Here is a 21200-nt window from a genome sequence, read left to right on the forward strand (position 1 = left end):
TAGTCTTTGTAAGTATGCAATTTAGGGTGATTTTTCATTTTTAATGAGATTTTTATTTTTTGTTAAAAGAAATGAGATTTGCTTTTCAAGTTGTATACTTTTATTTTCCGTTTGATCTACAAAGGTGGCATCCCTTAACACCAACGGGAAAAATAACCCTAAATCATTTTTTGGCAAAAGATTATATATATATATATATATATATATATATATAACGTTATGGATACTACACGTTATTAAAAGATATTGGCTAAGATTAGATTCTTATGTTGTTTACTTAGAAATATAATAATGAATGAAAATCATATGAATTATAATGCATTAAATTTATTTAAAATAATGTCTATGAATTAACAGAAGAATTACATAAATTGCTTTATAAACACATTATTGAGGGTTTGGATGCACATGTTTTGTTCATATTCCTACGCAAGAGAAAAATTGTTCCAAAGACAACTACTTTTGTCTTTTTGGATATGCTCAGTTCGTGGACGTGAAATTTAAGAGACTCCTTAAATGTTCTTTTAAATGATTAATTAGAATATCTTTAAAAAAAGTAAACATAACTGACAGTACTGTCGAAAAACCGGATATAGTTGAACTTATATAGTTGAACTTAGTTAACATGATACAAATAATAACTACGTGTTTTTTTATTTGCTTAATAATAAGTTAGTGGTTTATGCAAGAACAATGAATTTAAACAAAAGGCCTTGGCTTTTTATGAGTCCGTTTTATTTGTTGATTCGAGTTTTTAATTTGAATTGAGATGTGATTTTATGTGATAACTTTTTACTGTGATAAAAAAATTAAATGTGACTGTTTTTAAACTTTTTACTATAACAAAATTTAAATTTTAAACTCAAATTAGTAAAATGAACGCCGTTTATATAACCTTCAAACCTTCCCATTTTTACGGATAAATTGATGTGGGATTAAACTCCGTTTTATTTTGTCAAAAAGTCAAACGAAACAATGTCCTTATTGGCTTTGAAAAAAAAAAAAAAAAAAAAAAAAAAAAAAAAAAAACCTCCAGTTCGATATGTTAGCAAAACAACATCCACCGAAGAAAAAGATAGCATCCTTAAGGAACTGGAAACGGCATAGACTTCTAATTAAACAAAATCGTCGGGAAAGGACAGTAACAATAACATCTCCGATTTGAAAACGACATGTGAAGAAAAATAACAAAGTCGTGAAAAAAAATAAACATCTATATAAAACAACATTGAGGTAACGGGTCACCTAGCCGAACATAACAATAGCCTAAGAAATGACAAGAACTTATACAACGAAATATGCTAAATACCGACACCTGGAAAATCGAGATCATAAACGATAATACCTTAAGTGAAAATGACCGATAACTTAAAAAACAGCAATCCCCTGAAAACAACATTGAAAAAAAAAAAAAAAAGATAATAAACTTATAAACGACAGTGATATGAAACCCACAAATCCAATCAAAGTAACACGTATAACGAAAACGACAATAACATGGGAAAATGTAAAAACAACAGTTTGAAAAAGACACCAATCATAAACAACTAATAGGAAGAAACGACATCTACCTAATAAAATAAAATAAAATAACAGCTTTGTTACATAAATGTCCCCTGAACTTCTAACGTTTGCCAATTTAACCCCTGAATTAGAAATTTTAGCAATTAATCCTTTGAACTTCAAAATCCGCTGTATGTAAGGTCTAATAAATAACGAAGGTAAAATTTCTTTGGATTTCTCACACGTGACCAACTATTTAGGGCGGTTCATGTCTCTTTTGCTCTAATTGGATCAATTATGAATGAACTCATTCGCTTACAGTGTTGACTATTCTCAGATTCATCATGAGAGGGAGAGAGTTTTAGTTCGTATAGGGTCCGATTTGAGCAAAAAAAAAAAACCCAGGACGCCCTCAATAAAAAGTCACGTGCAAGAAAGTCATAAAAATTTTAATCTCGTTTTTTAGTGGGCCTACCATGCAACCGATTTTAAAGTTTAAAGATTTTCAATTTAGGGACTGATTTTCAAATACGAGAAGTTCATGAACACACATGCAAATAAGCCTAAAATAAAAGAACAACAAGAGCACCCAAACACCTCCTGCACAGCTACTTTAAAAAGAAAGCCTTTTAGCAAATCCGGAAAATTGAGAGCTTCGTGAGATTTCTTGGTTGATTGGGTTCTGCTTGGTTACTGAAATCAGTTCAAAATCCACACAAAATGTCGAGACTTGTTGTGAATTTGCTTTCTTTTCTCAATGCCTCGACGATTAGCTTTTGTTTAAAGAAGTATATTTAGGATTAACTATTTTGCTTCAAGTTACAATAGAGAAAATAATATACTGCCAATTTTAAAACACAAAAAAATATATATGTATTAAAGTCAACTCATTCTTATTCACTCTTCAAATTGTTCTCCAATAGACACTCTAAAATTTCCATGATCATACATCAATAGAGCAGATAAATTATTTAGCACAACAAAGCTAAATAATGAGAGTTTCTCTTAAAAAAGAAAAAGAAAATGTAACGCAAAGAAAAAAAATACACACAATAAAGATATATATATATATATATATATTTAACACTTAAACTGCTCTTAATTAGTGGTACGACCATTTTATAATAATAGTGCTAGTAGTTGTTAATCTTTCTGCAATGCTTTCTGATCTCTCCCCTTGAACCAGTCAAAGGAGAAATGTTTCCCATCTTAATCATTGACTTGGCGAATTGCTCAAAGAAGAGCTCATTGTTCTCTGCGTATTTTTGAACCAATTGTTTTGACACTTGACTACCGGTCACAAGAACCTCATCAGAGCTCAACAAGCCCTTTGAGGCCAACAAGAGCTTGAAGTAGCTGTTGTCAAACTTTGCCGGGCTGACAAAGTCCAAGAAGAAAAGGTTCTGGTCTCCGCCCGATCTGGGGCACTGGCTTCGCAACTGCGCAGCGTATGATTGCTCAAGGGTGAAGTCGGGTTGTCCATTGCCTGTCTGGTTGTAGAGCCTCTGCCTGAAACTTGTACAACGGGAGTTTCCAATTGTGTGGCTTCCTGAAAAATCAAATGTTTTGTTGTTATAACCATGTTATCGTAAACATGCAAGTTGAGAAGCGAAAGAAAATGGTAATTTGCTATTCATATCGGTGATGCAATCACCATAGACGAGATAATAATGTAATAAAATCATAATTCTCAATATTTTGTTATGTGACAGTTCTCTTTTACTTACTGATAAAGATAGTAGTGTTTAGATCCAAATATGTAGCGACTAAATGTAAGAAAAAATAATATTTATTACCAAAAGTGATATAATCACATATATGGGTCATAGAATCATGCTTTTCACATAACAATGTGGGATCCATTTGTCTTTTTTTCTTTTCTTTTTTTTTTCTTTTGGCCATGTTAGTATGTTACAAGTCCGCTTGGCTAAGACAAGGACGTGGACTTTAATGACATACCTGAAAGTGCAACAAGATCAACTATGTCTAGACCTTGTAGCTTAAACTTGGTGAGAATGGTTTGGAAGGTGTTGTTTGGGGCTGGGATATTATTGTTGGAGCCACTTAAGCTTGATCCTCTGGAATCCCTTCTTCCTAGCGGGACTTCGTAGTAGGGCCCACCGGTCTGTTCATTGCAAAAAGTCAAGTCAGCTTCTCAATTTGAGTCTAGTACTAAACGCTAAATTTGGTCATACCATTTCAGCGGTCAATTACAAGTAAGACTTACAAGAGCAGTAGAGTCTCTAGCAACCAGAGCCAGTATATCAGCACAAGAAACAGTATGGGGGCACTCCTTCTCGAGTGAATATTTAATCTCGTCGATTATTTCGAATCCTCGAGCTGAATTCCGATTGGGGTTGGACCTCTTCTCGCTTACTAGATTCCCATTGCTGTCCAACAATAATGATGCATCACAGCCCTGCAATATACAAGCAAGTGTTTTGTTACTATCCACTAATCAAATTCTTACCACTAGCTTTTAGTCCAATCATATTTTGTTAAACCGCAATGAAAATGAGAATTGCGAGATTTAGCGGGAGAATTACCTTGACAAAACAGTCATGAAAATGTAGCCTAAGTAAAGAAGCCGCCATGCGGGTTTCCTTTGCAACATGCTTGGCTACAATGGACTTGACAATCTCCTGAGCTTGTGGGCAAGAGTGGTCATAAAACTGAGGGTACAAATAACCACCTTGGTATCTACCACACAAGCAAAGTGGGACAAAGGCAAAGAGAGGCAGAACTAAAAGGAAGCTCACAGACAATTGAGCCATAATGTTTGTTCCCTCAACTCTCTTTCTTCAAAACCAAGACCACCTAGACAAAGTTTCAAGACTTCCTATGATTGTGTGTTGTGTGTAGATCAATGGGTATTTTTATAGGAAAGATTTTGTAGACGAGGAGAGACAGAGAGACAGAGAGAGAAGGGAGCCTAAAGCTAGAGTTGTTAGCCAGTTAATTAGTTTTACACCAATATAGCAAAAGGATAACAATTTTAAAGAAATGATGGAGTTGGTAGATTTCCTTGCTCAAGGCTTACTAGTCCATTGTTGTACCTGAATGTAAGCAATGTTACTGGAAGATGTAAGTTGTTTAAGCAAACTTTAAAAACCATCCAATAAATTAACACGTTTAATATTGGTAGATTAAAATGTCAAAGTTTATTATTTTCTAACGAGTATCTTGTAGCTTAATTTATACCAAGGAGATCAAGCCGGTATTCGGTAAGGGCGGAAGGAAAGGATGATAGGAAGAGGATATAAATTGTCTTACGTTCAAAACCCGAACCAACCAGAAAAATATCACTTTTTTCGTATTCTCGTATAACATTGTTCTGTGTAACATTTCAGTTTGTTTCTGTGTAACATTTCAGTTTGTTTAAGTGTAACACTTAAAAAATGTAATCCAACACACGTAATATTGAGTGTTATACTTATCCACACGTGTTACACACATGTGAAAATAATGTTACATGAGAATAAAAAATAGTTGTATTTTTTGGGTGGTACGAGTGCCGGATTTAAAATTTTGCTTATATATATAAGCTAGGTGAGTATAATGAAGAATAAAACGAGGACCTTTTTTATTGTGTTTAGTGTGGATTTTTTTTTTAATCTTTTCTTATTCGGAGATTAATATTGCGGTTCTCAGAGAGATTAGAGATCTTTCAGCCAATTCGCTTTCTCTGGCTTGTACCAACAATGGAAGATAGGAATGAGTAATAGGAAATAAAAGTAAAAATTTCAAGTTTCCTTTAGTAAGCTGTGGCTATTAAACCTCGTGAATAGTACCAAATCTTACTGTCCAGATGTCGTTATGTTAATTTTTTTGGTGTAACTTAGCCCATAAGTTGCAAAAGCTAGGTCAAGACAATGGTCCTTATCTTTCATTATATGTTTTTAAGTGAAATCATACAAGAGAAAAGCCCCAAAGTGGAGTAGACTCAACTGCTCTGTTGACAAATCTATGTGAACCCAAATGATCGACTCAAAGTGCTTTCTTAAGATATCACAAGCCAGCTAAAAAGTATTGGGCAGGGTTGAAACCTTCATATCCTTCCAAAACCCTTTGTTTATCAAATGACCTTTTTGCCTCCAACATAAGCTAATTTGCTATTTTTGCTTTTAATAGAAAAGATTAATTGCTTGTGTTAATTTTAATCCAAGTGCCTACCGAACCCATCCTTGTAGGTTATGAGCCTAACTTTTCTTACCTTTTCTTGCGCTTACACATTTCTGCCCAGACACAGTCGTTTGAGCTCACAATCAAGTTATGGTAATAAATTCTAGGTGATTGTCAATTGTGTGTGTTGAGACATCAAGAGAACTAGGATTTTTCTTAATCACGGTAGCGAGAATATTAGGTTATTTCTGATTGGTTCACATAGCTAGGAAAAGAAATATAGATGGGGTTGGAGACCTGCTCCTTTTTAGCCTGTGTTACTTCATTTCCAAGAGACCATAAGCCAAGCATATATTGAGAGAGAGAGAGAGAGAGAGAGAGAGAGAGCATAAGCCATAATAAAACATTAAAAGCATGTTTAAGTATCTTAGGAACAATTCCTACTTTCTAGCAAACCCCACAAGAAGGCAATGCTTACATGGTCTAATTGACCCATCTTTATTTTAAATTTTAATTCAGATTGGCTTAACAAACATTATACCTGTCTAGGATATTCTGGATAAAATCATAACATAAATTTAATTTATCATCTCCATGCAACGCGTAGAAGAAATTTAAAATTTTAAGCTTGAATAATCTGATTAAGCATATCTCTACTTGTTTCTTTCCAACATGTAAAGAAGGTGCAATGAATGAATATAGAAGGCGTTTCTAAAGGAAATGTCACAACTGCTAACACAACATGTTGCATAACTGAAGGTCCTTGAACCCCTAGATTGGTATCTACTATTTTCCTGAAAAATATTTATGGGAGTACATGGTATTCAAATAGCACCGTATTTTCTCTCACTTTGTCTTCTTGTTCCTTGAGCAGAAACAGGACGTTCCCAAGAGGCTTCATTTGCAAAGGCGCTGTTTATGTCTTCTGCTCGCGTGTAGCCTTGCCCTGCTCCACTAACCTATTTTCATATCCACAAATTTAACAGTGTTAGTCTACACAAATACAGTAAACAAAACTCTAATCTTTACCTAGTGACTGATCTTTAGAGCTTAATCTTTGAGGTGGCAAAGGTTGGATATGTCAGTACTTATTCAAATAATAGAGGAGAAAAATAAACAGAAGACAATGGAGAAAAAAGTGCCATTTTGGGAGGGTATGTTATTGCCAAAATACAATTACGAACAATGCTAACTGATGCTCTCATAATGTTATCATCCCACTAATTAGCACATTCATGGGAGAATACCCAATAATCCTGGATTTTAGTTTAGCTGCCATCCGAGAAGACAAGTAATTTTATGTGAAATCAGTATCAATTAGCCAAAAGCACGCCATTTGTATGTCAGTTGTCCATGTCTTCTGACAACACTCAAGTTTTTCATATGATAATTGTGGGAACGAGTTTAGAGAAGAACAAAAACACAGCGTTTTCAAGGAATATGGAATGACGACATCGGACTAAAAAAGGACTGAAGAGAACAAGTTCGGAAACCGAAACAGAGACAAAGAAAGCCAAAGCAGAACAAGAAATTGAAGAAGAATGAGGGATTGACTGCACCAGAACAAATAAATGAACAGGATCAGACGGATATAAATGAACAGTTGAGATTAAATGAATGTAACTACTTGCCGCACCGCATCACCTATAAATATGGGTGAAATGCAAGCATTTGCACACTTTTGCTGACTTGAGAAGTAATGTGAATTTGACATTAAGGTTTTCCTTCAATCCTTGATTCCAATTAAGCAAATCAACTCGTTTGTTGTTTGATCATTTTTCAACATGAACAGTAATGCTACGTGCTTACCGTTTCTAAACAGGCAGATAGAATTGTCATCCCGGGTAATGCATCGATTCCATGCTGTAAATAATCAGATACAATTTTATATCATTGGTCATGACTGTGAACTGTAAAGCAAAGAGAAAATATAGTTCTCAAGGAGGAAAAAGATTGCCTACCTGGCGTTGCACTCGAGTCTTATAAATAAACCCTCCACAACAAAACAGCGCTGACAAGATTATGAATCTGCCCCAAGCCAGTTCATTCAAACACCAAAAAATTAGAATAAGTAAAAATAATGAAATACTGGACCAGACTTATAACGTCCATCAGGAATATTTTAGGTGAAAAAAGTCATGCTATCAGCAGAAAGTGCCAGAAGTTTACATGCGCGGTCATGAATTAGACTAACGTAAAGATATTAATCATGCAGATATGAAGTGTTTGCACACACAAACACACGCACGCACGTACGCAAGCATGCATATATATACATGTATTTGTGTCAATAATTCTTAATGGGCAATTTGTATGAACTGTCCGTACATGCAGGACAAAACTCCAAATATAGCCCATCCCCTAGTAGCATCACCATCTTGAGTTTGCGTGAATTCTGCACAATTTGAACAAACCAGTTAGCCGTGGCAACTGGAGGCTATGGCTAATTGAAGTAGAATACATAAAAAATCTTTGAATTAATTGTATAAAATTTTTCCTCTATCAACACAACAATTTGTCAAATCATTTGCACTTCATTTAAAAAAATTAAAAATAATAAATAAAAAAAAAACATTCAGGAGAACAAATGGAATATCCAGGGATGATTCCTCCAGAAGTAAAATATGCAGCAACAATCACACTTTGACTAGCCTCTAGTAAAATCATTATCATGGTAAAAAAACAGATGAATTTTTCGGGCTAAAACGCGTTGCTGTTGAACTAAGTTATGCTCTTTTCAAGTTTCAACAGCGGATTGTACGACCACTAGAAGAGTGTTAAGCTTATTCTGAAGCAACCTCTAAAGTGAATCTGAGCCTACCACACATTTTTGTAAGAGTGAACTGAATGGGCTCATAGCCCTCAACTGGGATAGTGATATTAACTTCATATGGAGTATCACGAGCCTTCTCACCTGAAAAATTTAAGACAATAAGATCTAAATGATAGAAGATATCAATAGAACTGCAAGCACTGATATCCTACATCTCCAATCTACAACCAAAGCTGTAGGAGACAAAGTTGTAGGAGGCTTTCCAGCCGCTCCAGAACCTGATAACCTAACCTCCAAGCCAATGTCTGGAAAAGTCTGAGAATGGACATTCAAAAAAAGAATACATATGAGCATATTATTCAAATTTCAAACTTTTTTAAAGATTTACCAAGCACAGATTTTCGGGAACTTAATTACCTTAACAATAGGCTTCTGCACCAAAGTGGAAAGGGAAGCAATTGCAGTCATATATAGGTAAACATGAGTTTGTTCAGTCGCGAAGCTGCAAAAATGTACAAATTATAGGACGGATAACTATATACATATGAGCAAAAAATCACTTTTTGTTGAAGTAATGGAGTGAAAAGGAGAACACCAGAAATCAACTCAAACACCGGATCTCATACCTGAATTCCTGGTGAGACCTTTCAAAGCCCAACTGAGTCATACCATCATAGACCTGCATATTCACAAAGGTGATTCTGGGTTATATATTTACTTTTGAACTATACAAACTAAATGGATATCACTAACAATAAAACATATCCTTACAATTTCCCATGTTCGTGGATGGAATCCAACAGTGAAGCCCTTAAACACCCGTGGTCCAGGTTTCTCGCATTGAATGGCGAGCTCAACAAAAACTCTGAGATGAGTAGGAATAGAACCAAAGTTAAATAATTAGAAAATCGTTTCTCTTTTCTTCCCATCTAACTTCTTTTTCAGTTTTATTTTCTTTCTAACAACAATATGATAGTTCAGAGAACCGTGAATACTTGTAAACCCATCATTCCCTTTTCACTGTACCTTCAATTCTCAAGCCGGATAGAAACCTGAAAAATTAAACTTTCTAGACTTCATCCTATGTTTAAGGAGCACTATAGAAGGAGCTTTGTGTAAGCTATAATATTGTTTAAAACCCACTATGCAGAGAATTCTCCTGACGTTCAACATAAAGAGAATTTTCGAACAAAAATGAAAATCAGGGCATTCTGGAATGACCTGCAAGTAGACTCGTAAGTGACATTGCAGATGCATCCAACTCCAACTGAAAAAAAAAATAACAAAAAAATAACAAACTAGTCTCAAAATATGGATATAGAGGCAAGACGAGATATGGAGAAAAAGTATGAAACACAAGGAACTAGTAGCCAAAGGAAGCACTCACAGACCTTTACATTGTCCATTCGGACACGTTCCACATATTATATTTACCTGAAATAATAGCAAAATAAAGTGAAGGAATATGAGCACACAGGCTAATAGGAAACCAGTATCTTATAAATAGTAGTGAACTTTCTAGAACAGCAGTATCCAGCTATCCCCTCTTCTTTTGTGCGTGTGTGGGGGAGGTGGGGGGAAAGCAACGAACCTGAGCTGTTCGTCCCAGTTTATCATAGCTATGCTCACACTTAACCAGGTCACCATTGTAAAAACCCTAAAAATTAGGGAAACTGAGGCAATTAAGACTATAAGGTTTGGATATTGCCCACAAGAAATCACTAGAATAGAACTGTTCAGGAACAAAAAGAGCTTACTTGAACAAAGTCAACTTGTCCGGAACCAGCAACGAAGTGGTTAAACCTATCAAAGCGACCAAAATCCACATATCCCTGCATAATTATGATAAAGGAGCTTACATACATAGAAATGAGCGAAACACATGCAAACTAACACTTATTTTTTCTGGTAGGACCAATCTACGTTTGTTATCATGGTTTTATATTAGACCTTCGATACACCAGTAGCCTTATTTATGTTTGGTCTCCAATTGCAACAAGTTCTATTTAAAAAAGAAAAAACTAAAAATAAAAGACATGAGAAAAAGGTGACAAAGTCTACCGTTTGTGATCTACTCTCCACATCTTTACAAAATCTAACAACCAAGTCGGAGCCCTGTATAGTATCAAGAAAAACTTATCATGCAACGGAATCTCAATAAGAACATTTGCCACATCAAATCTCACATTGAACTCCATGATCTTTAATTCTGTGAGGAAATCACCTCAAAATCATACTCGAGTGGTTGTCCAACCCAACTTGTCTGGATCACAGTTAAGAAAAAATAAACTCTCACTTAAGCTAAACTAAAAAGAGAGAATTTCGTTGAATCCTACTTAACAAGAAAATAAAATTAGTAATTTGCATGACTCCAAAAACAAAAAAATTATGCAAGGATACAAAATCCACAATGCGACTTGAGTTATCGAGAACGTAGCAATTTGAACTCGGTACCACAACCGAGGCGGCTTTGAGCGCCTGTGATATTATAGCTGAAGTTCAGAATTACAAACAAAAGTGTTTGTCATCCATATTTCAAAAAAAAAAAAAAAAAGCTCGCATAGAATCAAGTATGCTTACCTATAATGATTACAATCCAGAAATGCAAAGAAGTCAAGTCGAAACGGTATCTAAATCTCTGCATTTTGCTTCGCAAACATCAAATCACATAGATTCGTCAGTATAATCTACTATTTTCGCTAAAGGAGAACTAAAAGAACATGAGATTGGTCCTCTGATTAAACAAAAACACCAATTCCTCATATAATTTACAGATAAAGAATAGGTAGATTCCAAATTTCCAATTGATTAGGCTCGCATGAACTGGATTTCGTCACAAGGATCCATAAATTTTTCACAGGAAAGTGACTTTTTGGTCAGATGCGATACTCGGAAAAGCCATTTCTGGTCAAGCAAGTAAAGAAAAGAAAAACAGTGATCGAAAAGAGAGAAGAAAATACCTGAAAACTCGAATATGGGGTTACAGATTCAGAGACGAGGAAGGAAAAATAATTTGCCTCGATATATTTGCCCGAGGACGAAGCTCCTCCAGGTCCTCCACTACTCCTGAACTATGCGGAAAAGATGTCGTTTGTCGTTTCCAAGTAAATCAGGGATACTCTTTTGTGTGTGTAGATTGCTGTCGTTTATTTGACAATGAAACTAACACCCGTCTCATTGTGATTGCCTTACAAAAATCTCACGACGATCAAATATTTTTTTTGTTGCTGTTATGAATTAAGGGGCAACATCGCAACCCAATTCAATATCAATTCATCTTCTTAACCCAATCCAAATCGGCAGATCGGTTTTGATTGATTAAATTGATTACATTCTTGTAGTAAAAAACAAAACAAAAAAGAGAAAAATTAACATGTAGTTTCCCTCTAAAGTTGGTGTGGCAAAGACATGACTTGTGTATGTAAATTTGAGATTACAATCTCAAATTCTCTTCCAATTATAGTCATTGTAAAATTGTATCCACAGATCTTCAAAAAGCAATTTTCATCCTACTCGATCTATGAAATAAAACGGAAAAAAAAAAAACCTTATTAGGATCTTTAACATATATAACGTGTGCCAGGATTGTCAAACAATTTAGGCCGTGTTTGGTTTGTCGTTAATATTGTGATGATTTTAGTTTGAATCGTAATAAATAATTACTCTATTAGCATCTCTTTTTATAGGCACATAAAAGTGAAAAAGAAATATTATTAAGGATCTTTTTCGGTAGGCCTACCGATGAACTAGTTTCTGATTTTAGATTTGTTCAAATCATATCACATTGATAAAATTCACAGAACTGAAAGTTTCTTATACATATCTGATGAAAAATAAAAAATTACTTAAAGTTCATTTTTATTCAGTCTTACCTGAAAAACTCTCACGTTATTATTTCAAGTAAATTGCACTATTACCCTCTAGACATTTGGTCATTTTACATAATAATCTCAACTTTCAATTTTAACTTATGGCACAAAAAACTTTAAAATTTAACAATTGTGTTCCAATAGCTAACAAATGTTATTAAATTGACGATTTGACATATAAAATTCATACAAAATTTTTTATTTTTTTCTCAACAGTTAGAATTTGTGAATTATATCAACTTTTAAAGTCAACTTATCTTTATACATAGAGACCGTTTAGTAGAGCTTTTGCTTTTGTTTTTATCCAGTAGAAGAAGAGAAGCAAAAAGTGTGACTTTTCAGTAAGTGTTTGACAAAGAACTTAATGGGTCAAAATGATTTTTAAATTTTATAATAAGCAATAAAAGTGTTGGAGTTAAGTTTATAATGTCTTAATTAAACTTTAGTATAAGTTTCAAAATCTATTCAAAATTACTTTTATTATAAGTTATAATTTTTTGCTTTAACTGGAAGTTCTTCTGAGAGCTAAAACACTTATAACAGATGATTCAAACACTTCTAGAAATAACTTTTAAACCTAGGAAGCCAAAATCAGTTTTAATAAATTATCAAAAAATATCAATAGAATGAGTTTTTTTGTTATTAATTTATAGATCAGAGAAACAAATATTTTTTTTTTTGAAGATTGAGAGCACATTGTAACAATGGTTATAATTGAAAGGGAATTTTAGTAATTAATCCTTCACTTTGAGGAAGGTTTCATCGTGCAAAACTTTTCGTGGTTCGTGTTCGAAGACAACATGTCGTTTGCATTGAGAAATTTTCTCCTTTCTTTTTTTAAATACAATATGGAGTCTATTCTCACTTTACTAACAAATAAATGAAACCATTGAGGTTCAAATTCTGATAACACTATATATTTACACACTATATTTTTAAGAAGTCACCGATCGTAGTATTACTTGCATCAGTTTGTTGTATAAAAAATTTTGTGTCACTCGTTATGGAAATACTTCCTTTTTCTTTTTTCTTAATCCTACTCCAAAGCATAGTATTCATCGAACCTGTTAATTTGTCTGGTCCGCATAATTCAATACAATCTGACATATTAAATTGAATTGAAAGAATTTTGAATTAATAAATGATCTGAATTGAAAGAATTTTATATTAATAAATGATTTGGATTGAAAGAATTTTATATTAATAAATGATTGAGATTTTCTAAATCTGAAGTTATAGATTAGATTTAAGATTTAATATTTTTAAATATAAATAATCTATCAATTCAAACTATATTATATAATATATATATATATTTAAATCACATATTTAACAGATTTTTTTTTCCGTGATACATATATATTTAAGTATATATGTATGGAAAAGTCCTAGTCTTATACGACAACTTTTATAGAACTATTTTAATTTTATGACATGTTATGTTATGTTTGTGTTTAATTTAGTTATTAATTTTATGAGAATATTTAAAATAGAAGGGCTATAAGTGTTAAGGTTCAAAGCGTAGATTAATCTGCAAATCGGTATAATTTAATTTGGAAAATTCGTTGTTTTATTGAATTAGATTGGATTCAAGGTCTTACAGATTTAATAAAGGATTAGATTCCAATCTACAGTCACAAATTACAAGTTAAAAGTTTTAGTGAAATTTTTTTTAAAAAAGGACTATATCTAATACGTTAAATTTTTTTCGTTAAATTTCTATAAAATCACGTAAAAATTAAAAAATACATAAATTTAATAATTAAAAAACTTCACATATTAATACGTGAGGTATCAGAAAATCTCTCGAAAAGAAGAAGAAAGTAGTGCTGGAACTTTGGACGGGCCGCCCATGACTGCTAAAAAATACCGAGGTTTTGTCCGAGCCTGAGCCCGACCCGCCGAAAAATTCGGGCCGGCCGCCTGAGCCCGAAAATGCCCTTGAACAGGCCGCGGGCTTATATTTGGTTGCCCGAACCCGGCCGGGCCGCCCGAGCCTGCCCGAATAGCCTGAATTTTTTTTAAATATTTTTTAATTTTTATAATTATTAAGTTAGTTTGTGTTAAAATTATGTAAAAATCAAAATCAACATTCAATAGACATTATTAACACAATTGAATAAATTAATCATGTATATTATTGATGTATATTAAAATTCGTAATTCATGATTGTCTCGTTAAAAACCTTATTAAGAAAACCCAACTGGAATAAAAACTTGGCAAGGAAAAAAGAGTGCAATCATTTTGTGACGAATTACAAATTTTACAAACTTACAAAGTTATACAAATACAAATACAATGTCAAAAGTAAATACATATTTACAAATTACAAATTTACAATTTAATTTAAAGTTGAAGGATCGTCTTCAAAATTAAATGTTAATTGATTAAATTCATCAATCCATTCTTGGCTTGTCGGTGAAATTGTATCCTGTAGACGTTGATCGGCCCGATCTCAATCCTTAATGCAAACCAAGGCTTCAACAATATCCCTTTACAATGCATTCCGGCGTTCCTTAAGTATTATTCCTGTCGTACTGAAGGCTTATTCGGATGAAATAGTGGAGACTGGGATCGAAAATATATCCATTGCCAATCGAGTTATGATTGGCCAAGTTAATGGCTGTGTCCTCCACCATTGAACTAAGTCAAACGATTATGCCGTACCGTGGACTACTAAGCCTTCACTGAGGTACACCATAAGCTCGTTGAAGCTGCCGCCGCCACTGCCACTGCCACTTGTTAACAAAGATTCACTCACAGCTTCTGTTTGAGTTGTCTTCTTCTTCTTCTTCAACCCGAAAATATTTAAGAATGAATGCGGGTTTTCGTCTTGTTGTTGCGGTTCCTGTACTCTATGAGGTACTCTAAACCTAATCTCATATTTACTATAGATCGAATATATTTTTTCCTTTATTATTGGATATTGGTCCTTACAATTGATGCCTAAAAATTCACCTAAGTTTTATAAACCACTTTCTAAACCTTCTAATTTTAATCTAGGATAAAAAAAAGTACCTAAACCATACAACAAAGGCAACTTAGACAAATATTTTATAAATTTCTTTTCCATAGAATGGATAGGAACTGCTAAGATTGGGTCCTCCCTATATTTGCTAAATAAAATACTAATTTGTAAAAGTTCTCCTAAAGCTAAAGGTAATGTTGGGTAATATGTTCCTCTAAGTTTTAGAGTCACTTCATGAAACTTACCTAAAAATTGATATAAAACTTCGACAATTTGCCAATCATATGCGTCTATATGTCCTACTCCTACTTTTACACACATATAGTTTGTTATAGCATTCTTATAGGGGATGCATTTATTGAAGCATTATGTAAGTTGAGTTCCATCTTATAGACATATCTAACGCTAATGCTCTAGGAGGTATATTTAATGCTTGTAAGAACCTAAACCAATCTTCTTGTCTTTGGTTACTATCTTGAATCCATGCAAGACTATCTCTAATTCTTTTAATGTGATTATCCATTTCTTTTAAACCGGATTTAGCAATTAAATTAATTATGTGACATGCACAACATTGGTAGAAAATAGTACCGTCACCGAATAAACTTAAATCATTTTCAAAGAACTCAATTGCTTTTGTATTTGCCGTTAACACAACGCACCCGCTAGTCGAGTGTAAAAGGTTTATTAATGCTTCTTTTTCTTTTTTAAATAATTTTAATAAATATTTTCTAAGAGTAATTTTTGAAGTAAACTGTGCATTATGATTATATACAACCTTAATATATCATTGTCAATTATGATGCTCTACAAAACTAAGTGGTTGATCTAAAGCAGCTATCATCCGTGCAACTTCCATACGATCTACTTGCGGATTGTATTTCCAAGTGGTTAGACCACTGGTTGCGCGATCAAAAGATAATTGTGTTTGGCGGAGTTCGGGTCCGCCGGATTGGCTAAGCTTTTGAAGACACTTTTCGGAGTGTCTTCTCAAGTGTGTGGTGCCGTGAATAGTGTCACCTTGTAATTTAGATAAACAATATTTACACTAAGCTATATGTTTAGTGTTACCTTCATTGTCGATCTCCTCAATTATGTTGAAGTGATCCCAAACTATCGAGGTGCTTGCATTTCCTCCTAGAGGTTGCAACACTTGCAGACGCAGTCGCACTAGCACTCGCCGTTTCTCCACGCCCACCACCATTACGACCACAACCTCCAGTACGTCCACCAGGGCTCGGATTAGTAGATTCTTGCGTAACAAATTTATTAGTGGAAAATTACCCTTCTTCCACGTTGTGTTGGGCATAAACAAGAATACCGCTATAACCAAAAGGATCCATTATAAAAAAAATAATAGCGATTTGAGAAAGAGAGAGCTTTAGGATAATGTGATAGTTTTTAGAAAAATTGTAATAGAGATTTGAGAGATTGAGAGAAATTGAGAGAGATTGAGAGAAATTGAGAGGGATTGAGAGAGTTTGAGTGAGAAAAATGTGTGGGGCATGGAGGTATTTATAGGGAAATTTTTAGGTTAAAAAATTGATTTTTTCTCAAAAAATTCGAGGTGCAACGGCTAGTTTAGGGTTCAGCGAGTTCATGCAAAAAACTAGCCGTTGGACGGGTTTTCGGGCATCTCGGGTATTCGGGCAAAATTCGGGTTTTCAGGCAAAATTCAAGTCGGGCAGCAACGATCGAATTTTTGACCGTTTTTCATGATTTTCGGGCAGTCAGGCGGGTCGGGCATTCAGGCAAATCAGGCTTGACCAGAAAAATTCAAAAAAAACTCTGACAGACGACGGTTGACCACTCCTACACAGCGATGGGCTCCGGTGAGATGCCCAAATTGACTGTCTGAGCCCTAGTCTAAATTTTCACTTTAATTGGGTTGACAGATAGGCCTGCCCACCAAACCTAAAAAATTTAGACAGCGGACCTGCCCACCGGCAAAAGTTGCACCGCTAGAAGAAAGTAAAGATGTTTCTCGAAAAGTTAAATACCTCAAAGAAAAAAAAACAATATTCCAAAGGTCAAAAAGAAAAAGTAAATAATTGATGAATCATAAAATCCCAACCTTTCAAAATCTCGAGCCAGTTTTGGCAAAGTTTCAAGATCAATTCATTTGTTCTCAACTAATTTTTCCCCTTTTGAAAATTGTTCTTAGCCAATTTTAAATAACTTATTAAAATCATTAAAAAAAGATCCAAATCTAGTTATTAATCATAATCACCACCCCTAAAAATTCCTAATTCCAACGAAAACCAAGACCTTCCCCAGAAGAACTTTCGCAGGTGTCATTTATACTTCCACTGTCTCTAACCCCATAGAAGAAGATCCAAAAATGTCTGAAATTCTCCAATCTCAGTCGCAGATCGAAACCCTAGAATGCCGATGAAGCTCGTTCTAGCGACAATCCTTCCTCGGAGATGGCGAAGCAGCACTCCTCCTCCTCCTCCGTCGGGTGGGTCGCGTCGCAGAAGAGGTGGCTCCTCGCGTTCCTCGTCATGCTTTCTGCCTCCACCTTGATCGCCTTCTTCATCAGAGCCGCCTTCGACACTTGCGATCGGAGCCTCGACGTCGTCGACAAGAGGCCGCCGACCAGAGTCCCCTCCGCCGTCGGCTCCATAGTCGGAGCCGCTCCAAACCCGCTCGGCTTCATGAAATCCAAGCCGGTCCTGTTGGTCTCGCACGAGCTCTCTCTTTCCGGTACTGCCGCGATCTCAGTTTACCGGATCATTGGCTTTTGCATTTGCGATTTTGTTCAGTTTTAGTTTGATAAATTGTTGGCGCGAAAAGTTGATGCTTTTCGTACTGTTTTTAGTCTTGTTTGCTTATAATTCTTTCTAGAATCTTCTGAAAGCGATTCGAATGATTGGGAATAGCATCGAAGTGTTGTTAATTTTTAGTCTAATAATTATTGCACGAATTTTTTTAATGAATTTCGTACTACGTTCTCTCTCTCAAAAGCTTCTGTTGGTTTGTCTAGGAGGACCGTTGTTGTTAATGGAGCTTGCATTTCTGTTGAGAAGTGTTGGTGCGAAAGTTTCTTGGATTACAATCCAAAAGCCAGTGGATACAGACGAGGTTATATACAGTTTGGAGCACAAGATGTTGACGCGAGGAGTTCAGGTAGCAAACTTTCAACATTTCTTAATTCTTATCGTTGTTCATATCCGATCTAGAGTTTCAAACATGCTTAATCTTGTTTTCTACTTGTCTTCTTTTTATTTTTTTATTTTTATTTTCTTTTTACATTCTTTTTTTATGTTCTTATTCTTAGTCATCATGTAACATAGTATTATGTTAAGTGTTGTACTCTCTTAGGTTCATGTTCGATATCTTATATTGCATTGTTGGATTTACAATTCTGTGAGAGAACCGTATGATAGTTGAAGTTTATAAGATGTTGCCCTTTTTCTGTAATATGCTCTTTTGTATGGTAGGTATTATCTGCAAGAGGTCAAGAAGCTGTGGATGCTGCTCTGAAGGCTGACTTGGTTGTTTTAAACACTGCGGTTTCTGGGAAATGGCTGGATGTAATTCTTAAGGATCATGTTCCTCGTGTTCTCCCAAAAGTTCTGTGGTGGATCCATGAAATGCGAGGGCATTATTTTAAGTTGGATTATGTCAAGCATTTGCCTTTTGTTGCTGGTGCTATGATTGATTCACATGTAACAGCTGAATATTGGAAGAATAGGACTCGAGGACGTTTAAGGTTGGCTAAATTTTGGATGTGAATTGTATTTGCTTTAGATTGTGTAAAATGTAAATGCATCTTTGTTTATCCGGAATATAATTATTCTTGTGTGGATACCTTAAACCATGATCTACTCTTTTATTAGTCTGCTAGGGAGGGCTTTGTAAAAATAACTCAATAAAAAAGTTTTATTAGTAAAATAACTTTTTAAAAATTTTTATTTGTAAAATGACCACTTTTTACAAAGAATGATTAGGTGGTCCTTCCTCATAAAAAATGGAAGAAGGTCATTTTGCTAATTTCACTTTGTTGGATAGTCATTCTAGCATATTCCTCGATCTCAGGTGCATGTTTTTTCCTTGAATTTTATTCCACGTAGTTTTTCCCATTTCAGTTAATCTTTTGTTACCTCCTCTGGAATAAAATTTTGATCAATTTCTTTCCCCAGGATCAAAATGCCTCAGACCTATGTTGTTCACCTAGGAAACAGCAAGGAACTAATGGAAGTTGCTGAAGATAGTGTAGCGAAACGAGTTTTGCGAGAGCACGTCCGGGAATCTCTTGGAGTACGAAGTGAAGATATACTCTTTGCCATCATAAATAGTACGTATTCCAAACTGATGACATAATTTCTTTTCATTTTGCATTTTTCCATAGCAACTGCTTTTACTACATTGATGATTAATAGAGACACTTGTCAGGTTGCTTTAAATAAAAAAATCTTGTAGGGTATTCATTGACCGTATGGCTAAGTGTGGGTACTCTGCCAGTAAAGGTTATATGGTTGAAATGCTTCACCTTAGTCACCTGTACTTTCTTTCCTTTTTCAGTTTTTTATTTGAGATTAATGTCTGTCAAAGACAAATACAAACACCCCTGATCTCTTTCTACTGGTCAGAAAAGATTATTAGAACTGGAACATTGAAATTAAAGTTATCTGTTTAGCATATATCTTGTATGCCTTAAAGTGCACTTTGTGATTACAGGTGTTTCTCGTGGAAAAGGCCAGGATCTATTTCTGCGTTCCTTCTACGAGAGTTTGCAAATAATTCAAGAGAAGAAACTGCAAGTGCCAACATTGCATGCTGTTATTGTGGGAAGTGACATGACTGCTCAGACCAAGTTTGAAATGGAACTTCGCAACTATGTGATGCAGAAGAAAATTCAAGACCGTGTTCATTTTGTGAACAAAACTTTGACAGTTGCTCCTTATTTAGCGGCAATTGATGTTCTTGTTCAGAATTCCCAGGTAGGCTTGCTTTGCTCATGGCATTCTTTTTAATCCTTACAATGATTATCTTCATCTCCTCTTAAATCATTCAACATCCCTTCCATCTAGGCCCGTGGTGAATGCTTTGGGAGGATAACTATTGAAGCTATGGCATTTCAGCTGCCTGTACTGGTAATGAATTCCTCGTTTATAGTTCCTTTGATATTATTTGTTTCTGTTGATTTTGGTTGACAATTTCATTTTACCTTTCTTTTTGAAATGGATACAATCATCAGGGAACAGCAGCAGGAGGTACCACAGAGATTGTAGTCAATGGAACAACAGGCTTTTTGCATCCTGCCGGGAAAGAAGGGGTTACTGCTCTTGCGAAAAACATCGTCAAGCTTGCAACTCATGTTGAGAGGAGACTTACAATGGGGAAGAGAGGCTACGAAAGGGTGAAAGAGAGGTTCTTAGAACACCACATGGCAGATAGAATAGCCACCGTCCTGAAGGAAGTCCTGCGCAGGTCAAAGAGCCACTCAGTCTCTTAATGAAGCTGTCTATTCATGGCTAATGTGATAAGTTTCAACCTTAGATGCACCGATAACTTGATGGAGAAGGCGACTTTTCCATTATGGCGGCAGATTTCCTCCCAAGTTGGCTACTTCTCTGTACTGAAAGGGTTGTACATCATGTACATACTAAATAGAAAATGATAGTAGCCTGTTGATAGAGTTGATGTAACCATACAAATTACTCAAAATTTTTGCTGGCATAGCGTGGGCTAATTGGACATCGTAGTGCTCGCTTGCTCGGTCTTTTCAGTATTTAGAAATCTAGAATTACAAGTAATCTCTACCCTACACTGACGATCCTTAACATGTTTATGTATTTTGTTGTGAATTTTGGCATTATAGGCTTGTTTTCCTAAATGTTATTGGCTGATTTCATTTTTCCTTTTCCTTTTTTTTTTTTTTTTTTGTTGGATTTGGCCGGATTTTTATCATTCACCTTTGATTAATATCTTTTTTCGTGAAGTAACTATATTAGTTAA

General features: G+C 34.8%; 3 protein-coding genes across 4 annotated transcripts; 1 reads left to right on the forward strand and 2 right to left on the reverse strand.

Annotated features, from left to right (window-relative positions):
- Window positions 1–2636: 2636 nt before the first annotated feature.
- Window positions 2637–4277, reverse strand: LOC21396430 (peroxidase 72). Its single transcript, XM_010111610.1, has 4 exons — window positions 4050–4277; window positions 3731–3922; window positions 3463–3628; window positions 2637–3052 (listed from the first exon to the last, which is right to left on the reverse strand). The coding sequence occupies exons 1-4, from the start codon at window positions 4275–4277 to the stop codon at window positions 2637–2639; spliced, it is 1002 nt and encodes a 333-aa protein (XP_010109912.1).
- A 1980-nt stretch (window positions 4278–6257) lies between these two features.
- LOC21396431 lies at window positions 6258–11476 on the reverse strand. Of its 2 annotated transcripts, XM_024174424.1 has the most exons (18): window positions 11359–11476; window positions 10979–11046; window positions 10799–10890; window positions 10623–10661; window positions 10460–10513; window positions 10156–10230; window positions 9990–10055; window positions 9790–9832; window positions 9620–9665; window positions 9170–9263; window positions 9025–9077; window positions 8816–8900; window positions 8611–8713; window positions 8447–8539; window positions 7954–8020; window positions 7587–7653; window positions 7435–7488; window positions 6258–6584 (listed from the first exon to the last, which is right to left on the reverse strand). In XM_024174424.1, exons 2-18 carry the CDS (start codon window positions 11040–11042, stop codon window positions 6450–6452), a joined length of 1230 nt encoding a protein of 409 aa, XP_024030192.1. In that variant the 5' UTR covers window positions 11043–11046; window positions 11359–11476; the 3' UTR covers window positions 6258–6449. The 2 variants fall into 2 exon arrangements, with proteins under 2 accessions (XP_024030192.1, XP_010109913.1); XM_010111611.2 differs by lacking the exon at window positions 10623–10661.
- Window positions 11477–17320: 5844 nt separating this feature from the next.
- On the forward strand, window positions 17321–21009 carry LOC21396432. Its single transcript, XM_010111612.2, has 7 exons — window positions 17321–17942; window positions 18223–18365; window positions 18680–18951; window positions 19382–19536; window positions 19920–20182; window positions 20273–20335; window positions 20440–21009. Exons 1-7 carry the CDS (start codon window positions 17663–17665, stop codon window positions 20695–20697), a joined length of 1434 nt encoding a protein of 477 aa, XP_010109914.1. The 5' UTR covers window positions 17321–17662; the 3' UTR covers window positions 20698–21009.
- The last annotated feature ends 191 nt before the right edge of the window (window positions 21010–21200 follow it).

The sequence above is a fragment of the Morus notabilis genome, unplaced genomic scaffold (assembly GCF_000414095.1).
Source record: "Morus notabilis unplaced genomic scaffold, ASM41409v2 Scaffold720, whole genome shotgun sequence".
Taxonomy (NCBI): Eukaryota; Viridiplantae; Streptophyta; class Magnoliopsida; order Rosales; family Moraceae; genus Morus; species Morus notabilis.

Coding starts and splice junctions, on each gene's coding strand:
- LOC21396432 (XM_010111612.2), top strand. CDS start 17,663: ATGGCGAAGCAGCACTCCTCCTCCTCCTCCGTCGGGTGGGTCGCGTCG. Junction 18,366..18,679: donor TGTTGACGCGAGGAGTTCAG/GTAGCAAACTTT, acceptor TTTGTATGGTAG/GTATTATCTGCAAGAGGTCA. Junction 20,183..20,272: donor TTCTTGTTCAGAATTCCCAG/GTAGGCTTGCTT, acceptor CCTTCCATCTAG/GCCCGTGGTGAATGCTTTGG.
- LOC21396431 (XM_024174424.1), bottom strand. CDS start 11,042: ATGCAGAGATTTAGATACCGTTTCGACTTGACTTCTTTGCATTTCTGG. Junction 10,231..10,459: donor TGGAGAGTAGATCACAAACG/GTAGACTTTGTC, acceptor ATAATTATGCAG/GGATATGTGGATTTTGGTCG. Junction 9,264..9,619: donor ACTTACGAGTCTACTTGCAG/GTCATTCCAGAA, acceptor TACTCATCTCAG/AGTTTTTGTTGAGCTCGCCA.
- LOC21396430 (XM_010111610.1), bottom strand. CDS start 4,277: ATGGCTCAATTGTCTGTGAGCTTCCTTTTAGTTCTGCCTCTCTTTGCC. Junction 3,629..3,730: donor CTAGAGACTCTACTGCTCTT/GTAAGTCTTACT, acceptor TGCAATGAACAG/ACCGGTGGGCCCTACTACGA. Junction 3,053..3,462: donor TGATCTTGTTGCACTTTCAG/GTATGTCATTAA, acceptor TTGATTTTTCAG/GAAGCCACACAATTGGAAAC.